General features: G+C 44.1%; 1 protein-coding gene across 1 annotated transcript; it reads right to left on the bottom strand.

Annotated features, from left to right (window-relative positions):
* Positions 1-1,287: 1,287 nt before the first annotated feature.
* On the bottom strand, positions 1,288-4,813 carry LOC110919528. Its single transcript, XM_022163795.1, has 2 exons — positions 1,964-4,813; positions 1,288-1,845 (listed from the first exon to the last, which is right to left on the bottom strand). Exons 1-2 carry the CDS (start codon positions 4,811-4,813, stop codon positions 1,288-1,290), a joined length of 3,408 nt encoding a protein of 1,135 aa, XP_022019487.1.
* Positions 4,814-20,925: the final 16,112 nt, after the last annotated feature.

Here is a 20,925-nt window from a genome sequence, read left to right as displayed (position 1 = left end):
GAAGCCAAGGAGGTCACCAAGTCTTCTCAAGCTTCGGCTGCAGCGGCCCACGAAGCTCGAGACAGGGCTCTCCAGGACTTGGAGGTTTTTAAAGAAAAGTTTGTTGTCCTGGAGAAAAAACAAGTTAACTTGGAGGAAAGGCACGCGGCGGAATTGAAGGAAATGCAGAAGTCGTACGACCAACTCTTGGCCGATTATCACCGTATGATAACTGGTACGTCTTTTTTGATTGTTCTTTGTGTGTATATTTTTCTTTACCTTACTGACTTTTACTTTTCTTCAGCTAAAGGTGAACTCGAGAGATCTCGTGATAGGGCTGTCGAGTCTCATAACGCTTTGATTGACGAAGCAAAGGGCATGCTATCCCGCTGCGACACTGTGATGGTTGAGCTTTACGCCCAGACGTCGGAGCTGATGCTTATGAAACAATGGTTTTTGACGGAGGGGGTTGCTTGGGTCATCAAGCTAGTTCAGCAAAGCCCCGAGCTGGAGAAGGTTGTTGCTGATTTGGTCAATAGCGTTAATGCGGTAGGAGCGAATGAAGGAATAAAACAAGGTTTCAAGGCCGCACATGACTCGATTCGCTCTGCTGAAGAGGTTCCGGGCTATGACGCGGGAGCTCAAGACGCATTGGATGCTGCGGTGAAGGCTTTTGATGAACTCCAAATCTCCGTGCTTGATAAGGTGGCAGATTTAATAGATAAGCCGTTATCGGTTATTCAGCAAAGGAGCAAGCTTCCTATTGTTGGAGAGGATGATGATGTGGTTTAGATTTGACGTTTGTTTTTGTAATCGTACAAACTTCCTTTTATGCTTGTTTGAAACATTTCGGTGACACATAATGCATGATTTTGTGATTTTTTTTTTGTTAAATCAGTCTTTTGACCTTAGCTACTTAGTATTTAGTTTGCGTCCAAACTTTTTACTGTTTGCTTCGGGATTTGTTTCTCAATTTAGCGATCGCACCGGAAAGGGGTGCTTCGCCTGCTTAATAGATTTTTATGTTTTTGGAACTATTTAAGCCTTCTTGATCGGCGCGAGGCATGGGTCGAGGCCCGTTTGTGCACGTTTTTAGAGAATATGTTCGAACTTACACATATGTTATTTTTATACTTGTAAAAGTACAGATCGCTTTATTTATTGCTTCGCTAATTATCAGTCCGAGGAAAAAACATCCCGGTTACAAATGAAGTAGAAAATTATCGGGGCATTACCCTCCCGAATTACATACGGAAACTGGAAATGACAAACATAAAATAGCGATCTTCTTTAGCCGTATCAGGCTGTTCACATAAAGCATTTCTTTAAATGCACCCCGTTCCAAGTCCGGGGTATGGGAGTCCCATCGATCTTTTCCAACACGTACGAGCCCTTGTCGCTAGCCTCTTTGACTCGGTACGGTCCCTCCCACTTGGGGGTTAACTTGCCCGGGGCCTCGACGCGGCTCGCATCATTGTTCCGGAATACATAGTCTCCGACTTTAAACTTGTAGATTTTTGCCCGAGCATTATAGTACTTCTCAATCTTCTTTTTGTATCGGGCTTCTTTGATGGCCGCGATGTTCCGGCGCTCTTCCAACAAGTCGAGGTTGGATCGGAGTTCATGTTCATTTTCCTTCCAGTCTTTGCACCTCTGGTTTGGGAGTCCGATCTCAGCGGGAATTACTGCTTCGGTGCCGTAGGTAAGACTGAACGGTGTTTCTCCGTTGCTTGTTTTGTGCAATGTCCGGTGCGCCCATAAGACATTCGGCAACTCGTCCGCCCAGCCTTTTCCCTCGTAACCGAGTCTCCTCTTTAACAATTCGCCGATTGAGTTGTTCGACCTGCCCATTGCCCTGAGGGTGGGCTACCGAGGAAAAAACTTGGTTTATTTTCAGATTTTCGCACCAGCGCTTAAATGGGTTTTCTGCAAACTGCTTCGCGTTGTCGCTTATGATGTAGAGCGGAAGACCGAATCGGCATACAATTTGTTCCCAGAAGAAACGTGTCACGTTGTAGCCGGAGATGACTGCAAATGGTCGGGCTTCCACCCATTTGGTAAAGTAATCTACCGCAACTAGCAGATATTGAGCGCTTCCGCTCGATCTTGGAAAAGGTCCGACGATATCAACGCCCCACTTTTGGAAGGGCCATGCTGCGGTTACGGGTATCATTTCGTTCTTGGCTCGGAAGCTGACTGGCGCGTGCCTTTGGCATTCTTCACACTGTTGGAGCTCTTTTACGGCGCTTTCATGCATCCCCGGCCAGTAGTATCCTGCGTTCTTGACTTTCGTAACAATCATTTTAGGCCCGGCATGAATACCACAGATGCCGTAGTGTACTTCCCTGATGATATAACTAGCTTGCTTCGGGTCCAAGCACTTTAGCAGAGGTCCGAGAAAAGTCTTTCGGTATAAGCCTCCTTCCTGCATCTGATACTGGAGAGAATTGATCTGTATTTTCCTCGCTTCGGTCTTATCGACTGGCAAAACATCGTGTACCAAGTTGTTAATTATTAGCGTCATCCATGTTTGCGATGGTGCTTCGACCTGCATTACTTGCGGAGCTGCGATTGAAGGCGTAGTTAGAACTTCCACTCTCACTTCCTTGGCCAGGTGACTGAACGACACTGATGCCAACTTGCTTAAAGCATCAGCCTTCTTGTTCTTGCTACGGGGAATATGTTCGACCTTACATGCTTCAAATAATGCCATTGCTTGTTTTACCTGTTCGAGATATTCGACCATGTTTGCTTCCCTCGCCTCATATTCTCCATTTACCTGATTTGCTACACATAACGAATCTACATGGGCTATGACATTTTTTGCTCCAACTCTCAGCGGTAGACGTAGGCCAGCTAAGAGGGCCTCGTACTCAGCTTCGTTATTCGAACTCTTGAACTCTAGCCGGAGTGCATACGTCATATCCGTTCCGTCTGGATCGGTGAGGATTAGGCCCGCCCCTGCTCCTTCGGTACTAGAAGCTCCGTCGGTATACAAGGACCACGGCTTTTCTGGAGCTTTTTCAACGTCTTCTGTTCCTTTCTCTTCCTGTATTTCGACTAAGAAATCCGCTATTACCTGCCCCTTCAACGGACCTTTAGTTCGAAAGGTAATGTTGAACGCGCCCAATTCAATTGCCCATTTTGCCATTCGACCTGAAACCTCAGGTCGTCGGAGAACGTGTTGGATTCTTTGGTCTGTTCGCACCTCAATTGGATGGGCCTGAAAGTATCGGCGAAGTCTTCTTGAAGCATGGACTAGAGCCAGGGCTAATTTTTCCAAGTTTGAATATCTTGTTTCGTAATCTTTTAACGTTCGGCTTATGTAATAAATGGGAATTTGCTTCCCAGTACGGTGTGCAACTAACACTGCACTGATAGCTCCGAATGATGCGGCTAAGTATACTGTTAATACCTCATCTTCTTCTGGTACGGTGAGGGTTAGCAAGGTGCCCAAACAAGTTTTAAGCTCTTCGAAAGCTCGCGCAGCCTCTTCCGTCCATTTGAACTCCGATCTAAAGCTTTTTTTGAGAACATCCATGAATGGGAGCGACCGGTCTGCTGCTTTTGACAAGAACCGATGGAGAGCAGCCAATTGTCCGTTTAAGGACTGAATTTCTTTGACCGACGTCGGAGCCTTCATTGTAAGAACAGCATCAATCTTATCGGGGTTGGCTCGTAAGCCTTTTGACCCGACCATGACTCCGAGAAACTTACCTTCTTCTACCCCTAATGTACATTTTTTCGGATTTAGCTTCATGTTGATGCTTCGGAGTCGGGTAAACGTTTCGAGTATGTCTTTTAGCATGGCGACCTCGTCGTGACTTTTGATCATGATGTCATCAACGTATACCTCCACATTTCGTTCGATCTGATCCTTAAAAGCTTTGTTCATCAGACGCTGGTACGTAGCACCGGTGTTTTTCAAACCGAACGGCATCTTAGTAAAGCAATACACTCCTTCATTGGTGACAAAGGTCGTCTTATCCTCATCTTCGACCGCCATTTGTATTTCATGATATCCTTTGTAAGCATCCAAAAAACACTTTAACCTAAACGTGGTGACGGAGTCAATCTTCTCATCAATCTCCGGTAGAGGAAAACAGTCTTTCGGGCACGCATTGTTTAAGTCGGTGAAATCGATGCACATTCTCCATGAATTATCTTTCTTCCGTACCATAACGGGGTTTGATACCCATGTTTGATACCGCACCTCTCGAATGATTCCTGCGTCTAGGAGACTTTTAACATCTTTTGCAATGGCTTTTGCCCGATCCGGCGCCATATGCCTTTTCCTTTGTGCTATCGGTTTGATTGATTCTTTTACGTTCAGGTGATGTTGTGCCATGGATCTGGGGACTCCCTGCATATCAGAGTGCTTCCACGCGAAGACATCTATCGAGTTGCTTAACAATTCCCATAAAAGCTTCTTCGTTCGTTTTGGGAGCTGAGCACCAATAGCTACTTGTTGCTCGGGAAAATCCGGGTTGATTGCCCAAAGTTCCGTGGGTACTTTGGACTTTTGGGAGCTCGTTTCTGCCGCATGTCTTACTTCGGCGACAAGCGAATTCGACTCTAAACAGATAGTGGCAACACCGGCTTCGGTAGGGAATTTAATAGCTCCGTGTATTGTCGAACTGATTGCTCCAAGAGCTCGCAATCCGGGTCGCCCGAGTATTATGTTGTGCGAAGAATGAGTTCGAACAACCAGGAAAGTTAGTGGTACTGTTCTGCTCTTGTTACCGTCTTTGAATGTGGTCGGGAGAGTAATCTGTCCTATCTGTAACACCCCCCAAATCCCACCTGCGGGAATCCCGCGAGGCGTGTTACGCATCAGAGTTCGAGCCACCAATCACATTGAACCAATGGTAAATACTTAAATAACATATAATATCAAATCCCAAAGTGTTGTGTAGCGGAAGCATGTAATAAATCGTTTAGCAAATGTTTCGTAATAGTACTTAAAACCAATGTATAAAATGCAAGTTAATCCGAAAGCCTCAATCCATGACCACTCCAGCACTTCCAGATAGCAAGTCCATGTTCCAAGGTTAACGACCTACAAGCATGCAAACAAGTGTGTCAGACTACGCTGGTGAGTTCAAGGTGTTGCTTACGTGTGAAGTTACCAGATATTAGTTAAATCAACTCGTTGTTTTGGTTCAGATGTCGTTGTTAACTCGTTTATTGTACCGTATGCAGCGTCAATGATGGAAATGCCTAACCCCAATGCCCATAACCAGGCATTGGTCAAAGTCAAGGTATCAAACAACCTTGACAAGCTGTAGGAGGTCTTATATCCGCGTTGTATTCACAAGTTGTCCCAGTAATTAGTTCACGCCCGTCCTTACGGCCCGGTGTGAGGGTGCCAAACCTAATAGCGCTATCAACTAATTACCCCATTGCCTTACGGGCAATCCGGTAGATGATTGTTTCTATGTTCCAGTTGTTTACCCCAAGTTTCCCTTCCAAATGTTTACCAGTTTGTCCCAAACCACCGGGACGCATGCTTGAGAAAATACAATGAACTCACCTTGGTTTGCTCGGCAGATTATACCAAAGTTACTTGAATTAAGGGTAGTCAATCACGCCCTAACAGGGTTACCATACAAGTCAGGTTTGGTTCACGTAAAGCACGTATGGTTACATAGAGTCAACAAGTTACAAGCATACATAGTTCATGGCACATACACAATTGTCAAATATATCGTCACTGACTTATGCGGTTCATAAGAATGGGCTCGCACAAGTCTTAGCAGCCTTGTGCGAGTCACGCGTTGAGGCCCAATGATACTCGGCCCAAATAGCTAAGGTTGTCCAACAGATATACATGGCCCAATCACTAAACAGGTAAGTCAACTTGTGCGGTTCATACACCTTGTGCGACGGAGCATCAGGTTGTGCGATTGGACTGAGTGGTGTGCTAGTGATTTGGGCTTTTAAGGCTCAACAGTTAAACAGACCTCAACCCTTGTGCGGTCCAGTAACCCGAGTGAAAACACCTTGTGCGACTGACAAGGCTTGTGCGATTAGGGAGCTTGTGCGGTCGTCTAGCTTATACGTTTGGGCTCTTGTGCGATCGGTCAACTTGTGTGACTGATTTACTATTTCCCGAATTATATGCAATCGGTTACAATCACTTATCAGTTTCCTTATTTACAACAATCAATTAACAATTTCCCTCTATGCCTTTACCCGATCAAACAAGCATATTTCAATCATTTTCTCAAGAACCCTAATCATAACCAAAGCATAACAATATCTAAACAACCCTTATAATTCAGTCCGATTTCACACATGCAACCGGTTAGCAAACATTCGTTTCTAGAACAATGATATGCAGATTCGATTAACATCTACACGGTTCTAAATGAATAACATGTAACCCGAATCATGACAACATCCGATTATCATAAACATGCTCCAACCACACATATGAACCGGTCACATTATCACAAAATTCATATCAACATCCATCCGATATCATTCCAATATTATTGTGCAAAACATAGATATATACATCGCACATCATCCAATCAAGTAACAAACCAACACTAGAACACTAACCTGATTGAGAGGAGAACAAGAATTGAGAATGGATCCGAACAAGCCTCGATGGAGGGGAAATAATTGCCGTCAGTTTCTCGAGAGGGAGGAGGAGAGCTAGGGTTTCTTTGTGTGTGAGAAAGTTATGGTAAAAGTGTGAAAGGGTTACAACACTCCATGTGTTATGTGTGTACCATGGGTGGGCCGAACCCTCACTTGGGCCGCTCTAACATCCGAATACAAGTGATACGGCCCCAAAAGGGCTTGTGCGATCGAGTGTGTAGTGTTGTGCGGTTCGGGTTTCAAGTAACATAACAATCACATAATTAGAACATATTACACATAATCATATACAACATAACATTCATGTAACCATTCGAATTCATAAAGTCATGTCATAGTCACGAATGTTACACAAGGATAGGTTCGAGTTGCGTGTTGTCACAGTATCCCCAACTAAAAAGAAATTTCGTCCCGAAATTTGGTATGCACTCACTAACGTAAGCTATATTGTTCATTAGTTTTCCTGGGGTGTCACATCATCCCCCACTTGAATGGGAATTTCGTCCCGAAATTCACTAGTTGCATCAACACTGGGTTTGCTAGGTTTTGACTGGTCTTTGGGGAACAAATGTGGATACTTAAGTTTCATCTGGTCCTCGCGTTCCCACGTGAACTCTGGACCACGTCTTGAGTTCCAACGAACTCTCACAATCGGTATACGGCTGTGTTTACGAACTTTAACTTCCCGATCCATAATCTCAATTGGTTCTTCGACAAACTGCAATTTGTCATCTATCTTCAGTTCTTGAAATGGCACAATTAGTGTTTCATCAACCAAACACTTCTTTAATTGTGATACGTGAAACACATCATGGACATTACCCAACTCAGCGGGTAATTCCAACCTGTAAGCCACCTTTCCAATCTGTTCTAAAATTTTGAATGGTCCTACATAACGAGGGTTTAGTTTGCCGCGCTTCCCAAAACGCACCACACCCTTCCAGGGTGAAACCTTTAACATAACGCGATCATTAACTTCAAATTCCAACGGTTTACTACGGTTGTCAGCGTAGCTTTTCTGGCGGTCGCGAGCTGCGGCCATACGGTTTCGGATCTGCACAATGCTTTCTGATGCCTCAAGAACAAACTCAGGGCCTGTGATCTGACTATCACCCACCTCATGCCAACAGAGAGGTGAACGACATTTCCGTCCGTACAGTGCTTCGAACGGAGCTGCCTTAATGCTTGTATGATAACTGTTGTTGTAGGAGAATTCTATCAGTGGCAAGTGTTTCTCCCACCCTTTCCCAAAATCAATCACACACGCCCGCAACATGTCTTCAAGTGTCTGGATGGTGCGCTCGCTTTGACCATCCGTCTGCGGGTGATAAGCGGTACTCATGTCGAGTTGGGAACCATGCATTGACTGCCATAACTCTGAAGTGAAACGCGGATCTCAATCTGAGATGATAGAAGTTGGCACCCCATGCCTAGAAACAACTTCCTTAAGGTAGATTGCTGCCAATTGAGAAAACTTGTCTGTTTCCTTGATTGCTAAGAAGTGTGCTGACTTCGTGAGGCGATCAACAATCACCCAAATGGTATCGTTCCCGGCCTGAGTTCTGGGTAATCCAGTCACAAAATCCATAGCGATCTGTTCCCACTTCCATGTGGGTATCTCTGGTTGCTGCAGTAGACCTGAGGGCTTTTGATGCTCCGCTTTGACTTTAGCACAAGTCAAACATTTGCTGACGTAGGTTGCTGTATGAGCTTTCATGCTAGGCCACCAGTACGTAGTTTTTAAGTCATGGTACATCTTATCTGATCCAGGATGTACGGAGTAACATGACTTATGTGCCTCTTCCATTACAAGTTCCCGTAAGTTGCCAAAGAATGGGACCCAAATGCGTCCGGTTACGTAGTAAGCACCGTCTCCCTTTTGCTCTAGTCGTTGTCTTGAGCCGCGTAAAGCTTCCGCTTGGACGTTCTCTGGTTTCAACGCTTCTAACTGAGCATCTCGTATCTGGGAAGGGAGGTTGGACTGGATCGTGAGTTGCAATGCTCGCACACGCCTAGGTGCATTATCCTTCCTGCTGAGGGCGTCAGCTACAACGTTCGCCTTGCCCGGATGATACTTGATGGCACATTCATAATCGTTCAATAATTCCACCCATCGTCGTTGTCGCATATTCAATTCTTTCTGGTCGAAGATGTGCTGGAGACTCCTATGGTTGGTGTAGATGGTGCATTTGGTACCGTACAGATAGTGCCTCCAGATCTTCAACGCAAATACCACCGCTCCTAACTCCAAGTCGTGTGTCGTGTAGTTTTTCTCGTGAATCTTCAACTGACGAGAAGCATAAGCTATCACTTTCTCGCGTTGCATTAACACGCAACCAAGACCCTGAATCGAAGCATCACAATAAACCACAAAATCTTCGGTACCCTCTGGTAATGACAAGATCGGTGCACTGCAAAGTTTCTGTTTTAACAACTGGAAGGCCTCTTCCTGCTTCGTTCCCCAAGAGTACGCCGTGTTCTTCTGTGTCACGAGGTGAGGGGTTGCGCGATTTTCGAGAAATCTTTAATGAACCTTCGATAATATCCTGCGAGACCAAGAAATTGTCGCACCTCAGATGGAGTCTTTGGTGCCGCCCAATTCTTAACCGCATCTACTTTTGCGGGGTCCACATGTATTCCTTTCTCATTAACAACGTGGCCAAGGAAATGCACTTCTCGAATCCAAAAGTCGCACTTAGAAAATTTTGCATACAGCTGTTCCCTTCTCAAAAGTTCCAAGATGAGGCGTAGGTGACGCTCGTGATCTTCCTTGTTCTTGGAATAGACTAAGATGTCGTCAATAAACACTATAACAAACTCGTCGAGATATGGCTTACATACGCGGTTCATGAGATCCATGAAAGCCGCTGGTGCATTTGTCAATCCAAACGGCATGACCAAAAACTCATAGTGTCCGTAGCGCGTTCGAAAAGCAGTCTTGGGAACATCATCCTCCCTAACCCGCACCTGATGGTAACCCGACCTTAAGTCGATCTTTGAATAGAAACTTGACCCTTGCAACTGGTCAAACAAGTCGTCGATGCGTGGTAACGGATAGCGGTTCTTAATGGTCACCTTGTTGAGCTCCCGATAATCAATACACATACGGAATGACCCATCTTTCTTCTTTACAAATAGTACTGGGGCTCCCCAAGGCGAAGAACTGGGTCGGATAAAGCCCCTGTCCAACAACTCTTGCAGTTGATTAGACAGTTCTTGCAACTCTCCAGGTGCTAACCGGTATGGAGCTCGAGCAATCGGAGCCGCTCCCGGTGCAAGATCAATCTGAAATTCTACTTGACGGTGAGGAGGTAACCCTGGTAGCTCCTCTGGAAATACATCAGCGAATTCTCGCACCACTAGTAGATCCTCGATCTTACTCCCTTCAGACTGAGCGTTGGTAACTAACACTAACATTGTTGGATACCCCTTTTGTAGATACTGCTGTGCACACATGGCCGTGATAATACCAACCATCGTCCCACTACGATGCCCTTGAACTAATAATGACTCCCCATCAGGGAGAGGAATACGCACAATCTTTTCCTTACACAAAATTTCTGCTTGGTGCTTAGACAACCAATCCATGCCTACCACTATGTCAAAACTACCGAGCGTAACGGGGAGGAGGTCAATGTCAAACACCTGACCCACGAGATCTAGTTTGCATCCAAAAAGGACATTCGAGGCTTCTATCGTTTTACCATCTGCTAGTTCTACTACTTGTTTAACTTCTAAAGGTGTTGGGGTTATCCCTAATCGTTGACTAAACTCTAGGGACACATAACTCCAATCGGCACCCGAATCAAATAATACAGAAGCTATACGATTGTTTACAGGAAACGTACCAGTTACAACGTTGCCGTCATTCCTGGCATCCCCTGCTCCAAGCTGGAATACTCTGCCTCGAGCACCATTTCCCCCATTGTTGCCGTTGTTGTTGTTGTTGTTCCCAGCATTGTTGTTATTCGGGCGGTTGTTGTCGTTAGCGTTCTGGTTTAGCTGAGGGCAATCCCGCTTAAAGTGACCCTCATCCCCACACTGATAGCACCCCTTCCTAAAACCCTGGTTCTGCTGGGGCGGTTGTCCCTGTTGTCTCTGGTTGTGCTGGTTCTGTTGCTGCTGGTGTTTGGGCTGTGGGGCCCTACAATCCTTGGCCTCATGGCCCACTTTACCACACCTGCGACATGTGCGACTAAACGGCCCGAAATGATGGTAGCCACACCTATTACACTGTGGTTTCTTCCCTGCATACGAGCCCTGACTTTGGCCACTTCCCTGGCCTTGATTGACAGAAGACGACTGGCTGATGTTGCGGTTGTTGTTGTTGTCTGGCCTTTTCTGAGTCTGACCAGCACTGGATGCTTTATCATAATCACTCCACTTTCGCTTGTTATCATTAGCGGACGCAGTGGCAGTGGGTGTAGCAGCAGTAGTGGCCGAAATACGCGGGGGTAACGAATTGCTTTCTACCTCTTGGTCCACAATCTTATGAGTCAGACGAACGATCTGTGTCAAATCATTGAGATGGGCTGCAGTGACCAAACTCTTCACACGCGGGGGCAACCCTTTGATGAATAACTCAATCCTCCGAGACATAGGCCGGGACAAGTTCGGGCACATGTCGGCCAGTTCATACGATCGCTTCACATACGCTTCGACTTCAGATCCGACCATCTTCAAGTCGTAGTACTCGTTTTCCAACTTCTGGACTTCATCCCGAGGACAGTACTCCTCCCTGATCAGTTCTTTAAAGTCTTCCCAGGTTGTGGCATTCGCTGCCTCGATGCCCAACAACTGTACCTGGGCGTTCCACCACGTTAGGGCACCATCCGCCAAGGTACCCGCAGCATATTTCACCCTGTCCCCAGCGGGACAGTTACAGATGGCAAACACGGACTCTGCTTTCTCGAACCATCTCAGAAGTCCAACAGCCCCTTCAGTCCCAGTGAAGGTCTGTGGCTTGTAGTCCATGAACATTTTGAATGTACAAGCAGGTTGGTTGGGTTGGGGTTGCGCGTGCTGACCTAAATGACGAAAGGAAACACATTACAGGAGTGAAAAGACGTGTATGCGATATAAGAGTTAGAGTACTTGGTACATTCCGTACCAGCTTGATAGGCTGCTAAAGCCTCAGCCACACGGGTATTGATTAGGTCAGTCAACTCAGCCTGAGTCATGTTGATGTTGCCACGTCCGTGTCCTCGTCCACTCATGATTCTAAAGTTGGAAATGAACCGATTCAGGAAATCGAAACGAGATGGAAATCAAGTATCATGTTCGTATCTACGTACTACCAAGTTCACACATAATAAGGCAGAACCCTTCTCACGCTCGATAAGCCTCACTGGGACTTGCATGCACCCCGCGTTATTATTAAGTGTGCACCCATAATAATAAGGCAATTTGCATGCTTATCTCAGTGCCTCTTAGCTTGCGCTCGAAGTTTCCCCCGTTCAAACAACACAACAGATGGTATCACAGGTCTATGGTTCACACGAGTCGAAGAGTAGTGTCACACTATCAAGTCATTATGGTGTTAAATGTTTCATTTCATATATGTTGTGAGTGTGTGACTGCTAAGCAAATAATGTATAAAGTGAGAGAGACGAACCTTACAATCTGGAGCTGAGTGTCATGATCGATTTTCGAAGGTGTTCGGTTATAGTCTGGTTTTACAAAAACGTTTTAAAACCTAGTTCACTATAACCAGTGGCTCTGATACCAACTGTAACACCCCCCAAATCCCACCTGCGGAAATCCCGCGAGGCGTGTTACGCATCAGAGTTCGAGCCACCAATCACATTGAACCAATGGTAAATACTTAAATAACATATAATATCAAATCCCAAAGTGTTGTGTAGCGGAAGCATGTAATAAATCGTTTAGCAAATGTTTCGTAATAGTACTTAAAACCAATGTATAAAATGCAAGTTAATCCGAAAGCCTCGATCCATGACCACTCCAGCACTTCCAGATAGCAAGTCCATGTTCCAAGGTTAACGACCTACAAGCATGCAAACAAGTGTGTCAGACTACGCTGGTGAGTTCAAGGTGTTGCTTACGTGTGAAGTTACCAGATATTAGTTAAATCAACTCGTTGTTTTGGTTCAGATGTCGTTGTTAACTCGTTTATTGTACCGTATGCAGCGTCAATGATGGGAATGCCTAACCCCAATGCCCATAACCAGGCATTGGTCAAAGTCAAGGTATCAAACAACCTTGACAAGCTGTAGGAGGTCTTATATCCGCGTTGTATTCACAAGTTGTCCCAGTAATTAGTTCACGCCCGTCCTTACGGCCCGGTGTGAGGGTGCCAAACCTAATAGCGCTATCAACTAATTACCCCATTGCCTTACGGGCAATCCGGTAGATGATTGTTTCTATGTTCCTGTTGTTTACCCCAAGTTTCCCTTCCAAATGTTTACCAGTTTGTCCCAAACCACCGGGACGTATGCTTGAGAAAATACAATGAACTCACCTTGGTTTGCTCGGCAGATTATACCAAAGTTACTTGAATTAAGGGTAGTCAATCACGCCCTAACAGGGTTACCATACAAGTCAGGTTTGGTTCACGTAAAGCACATATGGTTACATAGAGTCAACAAGTTACAAGCATACATAGTTCATGGCACATACACAATTGTCAAATATATCGTCACTGACTTATGCGGTTCATAAGAATGGGCTCGCACAAGTCTTAGCAGCCTTGTGCGAGTCACGCGTTGAGGCCCAATGATACTCGGCCCAAATAGCTAAGGTTGTCCAACAGATATACACGGCCCAATCACTAAACAGGTAAGTCAACTTGTGCGGTTCATACACCTTGTGCGACGGAGCATCAGGTTGTGCGATTGGACTGAGTGGTGTGCTAGTGATTTGGGCTTTTAAGGCCCAACAGTTAAACAGACCTCAACCCTTGTGCGGTCCAGTAACCCGAGTGAAAACACCTTGTGCGACTGACAAGGCTTGTGTGATTAGGGAGCTTGTGCGGTCGTCTAGCTTATACGTTTGGGCTCTTGTGCGATCGGTCAACTTGTGTGACTGATTTACTATTTCCCGAATTATATGCAATCGGTTACAATCACTTATCAGTTTCCTTATTTACAACAATCAATTAACAATTTCCTCTATGCCTTTACCCGATCAAACAAGCATATTTCAATCATTTTCTCAAGAACCCTAATCATAACCAAAGCATAACAATATCTAAACAACCCTTATAATTCAGTCCGATTTCACACATGCAACCGGTTAGCAAACATTCGTTTCTAGAACAATGATATGCAGATTCGATTAACATCTACACAGTTCTAAATGAATAACATGTAACCCGAATCATGACAACATCCGATTATCATAAACATGCTCCAACCACACATATGAACCGGTCACATTATCACAAAATTCATATCAACATCCATCCGATATCATTCCAATATTATTGTGCAAAACATACATATATACATCGCACATCATCCAATCAAGTAACAAACCAACACTAGAACACTAACCTGATTGAGAGGAGAACAAGAATTGAGAATGGATCCGAACAAGCCTCGATGGAGGGGAAATAATTGCCGTCAGTTTCTCGAGAGGGAGGAGGAGAGCTAGGGTTTCTTTGTGTGTGAGAAAGTTATGGTAAAAGTGTGAAAGGGTTACAACACTCCATGTGTTATGTGTGTACCATGGGTGGGCCGAACCCTCACTTGGGCCGCTCTAACATCCGAATACAAGTGATACGGCCCCAAAAGGGCTTGTGCGATCGAGTGTGTAGTGTTGTGCGGTTCGGGTTTCAAGTAACATAACAATCACATAATTAGAACATATTACACATAATCATATACAACATAACATTCATGTAACCATTCGAATTCATAAAGTCATGTCATAGTCACGAATGTTACACAAGGATAGGTTCGAGTTGCGTGTTGTCACACTATCGGTCGGACTACCTCTCCTGAGAAGCTTATCAAAGGGGTAGATACCTCGATCAACTTCCTTTTTGTTTGGGGATTTAGCTGTTGGAAACACTGGATATACATGACCTCAAAGGCGCTTCCTCCATCCACGTAAATGCGCCGGACCAGGTGTCCGGCGACAACAGCTGAAATTGTTATTGGTCCCCCGAGCATCTTCGGGATCGACCGGAGGGAAATACGTTGGTTGGTGCATCCATGCTGCCATATGCTGGTTCGACCGCTTTACCCCTCTTGGTTCGGCTGACCGGATCATATTGATTCCGGGCTCGGTGTTCGGATTATCGACTGCTGTTGCTGGCTTCTTTCCATCTTTTACTTCTTTTACAAGGTGTGAGAGTTTACCGGATCGAACGGCCTTTTTGATTTGTTGCTTTAGGGCCCAACATTCATCAGTTGTATGGCCCATGTCTCGGTGATATTCACAATATTTTTTAGAGTGCTTATCAGAGGTGGGTCGTTGCTTCGACGGCGTAGGGAAACGAGTAGTCTCCGTGCTGAGGATTTCGCTTGGCGACTTTGTTAACTCGGAGAAACTGTTGAATCGCACATTTCCTGTCCGAAAACTGCTTCGGTCGGACTTTTGATACGGGCCACGGCTTCTGTTCCAGTTATTGTTCCTATCTTTTGGTGGTGATGTGTTCCGTCTCCACGATGTGGTTCGTGCTTTGGAATTCCTGGCAGTTGTTTCACTTGGCTGGCCGCAAGCACTCTTCCCTCGAACAAAAGCTCGAGCTCTTTCCATGAGTACCTCCATGGTTTTTGGGAGATCTTCATGAAGTTTTTCCACCAACTGATTGTTCCGCACCCCGTGGCAAAATCCCGAGACTCGGAGCTGATCAACTGCTCCGCTTATCTGCATACTTTCTCGGTTGAAACGGTCTATAAAATCTTCTACGGATTCCCCATCGCGGCGCTTTATGTGATGGACTTCAGTAATGACTTTTTTGCAACGACGCTGCTGACAAAAGTTTTGCAAGAATATACGTCGGAAATCTTCAAAGTGGTCGATCGACCCTTCTGGCAACCCATCAAACCACACTCTAGCCGATCCGGTGAGAGTTTGGGCGAACATAAGACACCAAGCCGGCATAGGCCACTGCTCGACCTTAGCTGCTCCGGCAAACGCGAACATGTGGTCGTCCGGATCGGACGTACCATCGTAAAATTTCAACGTGGGAGGCATCTTCAGCTTAGCTGGGAGTGGGGCATTGACAATCCGCAACGTAAACTTTGATTGTGAAGTCATAGACGTGGGGTGGTATGGCATGAGCAGCTCTTGGTCTTGGGGATTTAAACCCGAAGATCCCTGGAGAAACAGGCCGTTTAGACCGTTATTCATCGGAGCACTTGCTACCGAGGAAAACTGTGTAACGTGTGGCATAGGAGTAGAGATCATAGAACTTACCAGAGATCCAGAAACGAAAGGGCCAACGGAGACAAGGTTTCCTCCTGAGTAGGCATTGGTAAACAAGTTTGTTCGGAGACTTTGCAGCATCTCATCTCGCTGTTGCTGCTGCTGTAACTGTCGCAACAGATCGGCGTTCCTCAAAAGAAAAGCGTTGTCGAAACTAGGTAACGGCGTGACAACTGGGGCAGTAACAGACAGCGTGGTGACAGAACTTCCTCCTACAGGATTTGCAGCTGGAGGAACCGACGCAGAGCCTATCGAGGCTGCTGAGGCGATAACTGCTGCTGGAGTAATTGTGGAGTTAGCGTTTCCTTCCCATATATCATTGTAAGATGGGAAAGTACTGGTGGAGACTGCTGTCGGTAATTCTGCCATGACTTCGAAAAAACGAGAACATGGAAACGAATGATGTGAATTCGAGGGGATGGCGCCACTGAAGACTCAGAAACCAGTTGGTACGACCTGGTTGGAGTAGAGCTTCAGACGATCAAGCAATAAACCTGCAAGACTTCAGAGAAACAACACACCGTTAGCCTCGTCACAGGGAGGGGGGCCCCTCTGTGACCAAGCTCGGGCGTGAGAATAAGTATTTGCGAGGAGAAAATAGGTCAGGGAGAGAGAGAGGAGAGTTAAGAGTGAGAGAGTGGCAGTTACCCGTTTTGGAGGTCTAAGTATGGTATTTATAGCTTTTGGGTGTGCTGATGTGGCAAGTTAGTTTGAGTCGGACCAGTCGTTATCATGGCGGTTATGGAGGTGGGACCCAGTTAGTTATGTCGCACCATCGTATCTGTCCGACCCGTCTCATGGTGCAAGGTCCGGTCCGACCTTAGTGTGTCATGCTCGGTTATAATTATGGCGATGGCTCGGTCCGGTCAAGGACGTATCCTCATCACTGATGTTTGAAGAGGCGATGTTTCCGAGCAGTTGAAGATGATGGGTTGATTAAGCCGATGATAATGATGATTTGATTTTTGTTTGTTTCGCGTTAGCTCTCGGCTCGGGTTCGGCAACGCGGTTCAGCTTGGGTCATGTTTAGTTCAAGTCGGGTTTCGGCTCAAGTCACCGGGTACACATATATGGTTCGGTTCGAGTCAATAAATCAAGCTACGGGTCAGACATGGGTCCGGTCAAGGACAGTCAAAAATATATCTCGGTTCAGCAAATCCGTTTTGGTTCGGGTACTGTTCGGTCAACAAAGTCACACCACCGCGGCAGGTTGACTGGTCAATGCTGGGCAACTCAGTCAACGCCGGTCAATGGAATCAGCCGGTCAACAACAGTCAAAACGCAGACCGGTAAAGTTTTAGCGACGTGAAATCTCAAATTATATAGTTATAGCTTTTAGATTATTAGTTAAAGGCGAAACGAGCTCGACCCGACTAACTAACGGTTTTACATTTAGTTTCATATTTGACGTTTTGATATATTTGTCGTAAACTTTATATATAATGTTTGTTGAATTGTTGAATTTAGACAAAATATCGACATTTATGTTGTCGGGTTTATTCTAAAAACAGAGGAAACTCTGCCCGATTTTCGTTAAAACCCGAATTATAAAACGTATCTAAATCTTAACGACACTTTATAACGTACAAGGAAAAACGATAACACGGATTCTTTTTATAAAAAGAATAAATATAGTTTATATATTTATTTCAAACGACAACACTTTGCAGCTTTCGAAAGCAACGATTCGGAAAATTATTTATGACAATAAATCTAGTTATTATATTTATTCTAAACTTTGAAATTCCGACAATTCTTTTATAAAAATAAATATATTTTATATATTTCAAACGCCAAACAACTCGTATTCTTTTATGAAATAAATATAACTATCGTATTTATTTTAAACGACATCAACACGAAAACGCTATTAAATAAATATAAGATGTTATATTTATTTTTAACGCCTAAACGGCATATACCCATATTTTGTTAAGTCATCATAGAAGAAGCGTTACATAATATGAGTTGGTTATACATTGTTTTATTTTCATATAACTATTCTTTACATACACCTAAGATTTCTCGAGACGATTAACACGATTATAATGATATTTTTATATATTTTTATATAAATATTTATATATTTTAAATCTTTCGAGAAATAAGTCTCTTCAAGACTTGCTAGTTGTTACCGACAAAATAATCGAACTAACAAAGTATAACTTAGTCGTTTTCATTAAGTTGACAACTTACCATTGAATCCTTCAATTAACGATTCGGTAAAGCTCGATGACACGTAGTTTAATTACCACGTATGTTTAGAAACTTATAAGATATTCCGTGTTAGGAATGTTGTAGAATGCACGCTAGCGAGTCTCGTCTTGGAAACGACATCACGAAGTCGTAATTAGCTAGCTTTGCACAAGACAATCCAGGTGAGTTCATAACCCCCACCTTTTATGGTTTTACATTTTTCTAAATGTTTTCGGGGTGGAAAGACATGAACTTTTTGCAAAGCATACATGAATTACATATTTCTAAACCATTTTACAAGCAAGTTTTAACTGACACAAATGGTTTACGAAAAGCTTATGTTTTATACCGGTTTTTCAAACAAGCATATTTTTCGAAATATGCATACATACGAATTCTAAACCCAGTGAGTTCATGCTCCCCCTTTTCTTTTAACTGTTTTTAGTTTTATAACTTCAGGGGTGAAATACATGTTACAAATATTATAATGTTTACAAATGGTATGATGGATACAAAAACAAGAAGCACTCTTGGTGAAAACTAGTACCAAGTATGATGCGTTTTGAGAAAATGATACGAGAAATAATACGAGAAATGATACATGATACGAGAAATCGTGTCACGAATAGGGTACCATAAGCACTATTAATCAACAATATACCTAGACCGCAGTTCAAAAGGTTAGATCTAACGGGTTTCGGGCAGCCACACTCTTGGTGAGAACGAGTACCAAGCAGTGCTTTTGTGTCTCAGAATATGCCAACTAGAAAAATGCCTAAGATTTGGTTGCTTCCTATGTCGTGTCACATGTTAATGGCCTTCCAACCCATTAACAACATGATACATACAAGAATACTTGATTTATACAAGAATACATGATACATACAAGAATACCTGATTTGTACAAGAATACTTGATTTATACAAGAATACATGATTTATACGAGAATACTTGATTTATACAAGAATACTTGATTTATACAAGATACATACAGAAATACTTGAATTATACAAGATACATACCATGTTTTCATACAAAGTTTCCATACAACATGACAAGAAAATGATTTTAAATTCGTTTTCTCAACAATACTTCAAAAACCGGTTATTCAAAAAGATTTATTTCAAATCTTTTACAAACAAACTATGAACTCGCTCAACTTTATGTTGATTTTTCGCAGGAGACCAACCAAGTGCTGATGAGAGAGATACAACTCTTGAAATCCAGCTCAAGCAGGCCCGCTGAGGATACTGTCACTCCCTTGTAGCCCAGAGCTTTGAACTTCAGTTCCGCAGTATATACTGAGGATAATAGGGGGAATATTGTGCCTAGCCATTACCAGAGTCATATTCCTGAGATACCCTCTTCGGTTAGGGTGTCAACTGTGAGAAGTTCAGGATATGCTTCAGGATATGGACAGAATCCTCAGACTGGTAACAAGATATCCAGTGTACCCTGGGGTAGTCCAGCCAATCCCAGAAGTATCCCAGGATAGCCACAAGATATCTCGGTTTGCATATCCTATATGTGATGCTGAAATCCCAAAGAGATTTCAAACCCCCAACATGAAGCTCTATGACGGGACCACGGATCCTGAAGAGCATATTGCCCAGTATAGGGAAAGGATGGAAATCAACCCTATCCCTCCAGATCTCATGGAAGCATGCCTCTGCAAGGGTTTTGGTTCTACCTTAACAGGATCAGCCTTAAAATGGCTCTTAAACGTTCTTCCTCATTTGATTACATCATTTGCTCACTTAGTCAATTTATTTAATAGTCAATTTTCTTGCAGTCGAAGTTTTGAGAAACTAACCAGTGATCTCTACAGGATAACTCAAGGACCTCAGGAATCCTTAAGAGATTATGTGAACAAGCTTAGCCGGGAATCCTTAGATATCCCCATCTTGATGTTTCAACAACTGTGCATGCTTTCAAGATGGGATTGCAAAAAGATTCTCAATTTTACCAGGATCTTGTAATGAATCCCTGCTGGAACCTGGATAAGCTCGGAACAGGGCTTTAAGATATATTCGACTGGAGGATGACAAAAAGATGCAAGAGAGGATGAATTCATCTTCAACCTACGAATCAACCAACAGGAAGTCTGAATCCTCGTACAAGCCATATCGTTCTAAGCCATATGGCAGGAATGACAGCAAGAAAGTGAATATTGTTGAAGACGAGGATCCTAAGGAGTATCCTGAATTGTCAGAATATAGTTTTTCTGTTAATATACCTGAACTAATGTATGCTACGCAGGGTTTGGGAGATAAAGCAAGGTGGCCTAGGAAGAACCAACAAAAAGCCGATTGGAAGGATAAATCCAAATGGTGTGCCTTCCATGAGGATTTTGGACATGTTACGGAAGGTTGCATTGCCCTGAGGAAAGAAATAAGCTATCTGCTGAGCAAAGGATATCTGAAGGATCTTCTGGGAAGAAAGAAGAATAAGGGTCAGGATACTGAGAAGGATCCTGAACGAGCAGCATCGCCTCCTGTAGATGCCAAGATAATCAACTTTATTTCAGGAGGATCCGACATTTTTGGAACTTCATACTCCGCAGCAAAAAGACATGCAAAGGAGGCTAAGGCAGAAAGGGGAGATAAGCCAACCAGGATGACAACCCTCACAACTGATAAAGTGATCACGTTCGACAGTGATGACAGGGATACTGTCCAGGATCCTCATCATGATGCTTTGGTAATAACTTTATATGTTGCTAATCATTTTATGCGCAGGATACTG

The sequence above is a fragment of the Helianthus annuus genome, chromosome 16, assembly GCF_002127325.2.
Source record: "Helianthus annuus cultivar XRQ/B chromosome 16, HanXRQr2.0-SUNRISE, whole genome shotgun sequence".
Lineage (NCBI taxonomy): Eukaryota > Viridiplantae > Streptophyta > Magnoliopsida > Asterales > Asteraceae > Helianthus > Helianthus annuus.
The sequence above is the reverse complement of the archived record's forward strand: the minus strand, read 5'-3'. Positions and strand labels throughout refer to the sequence as shown.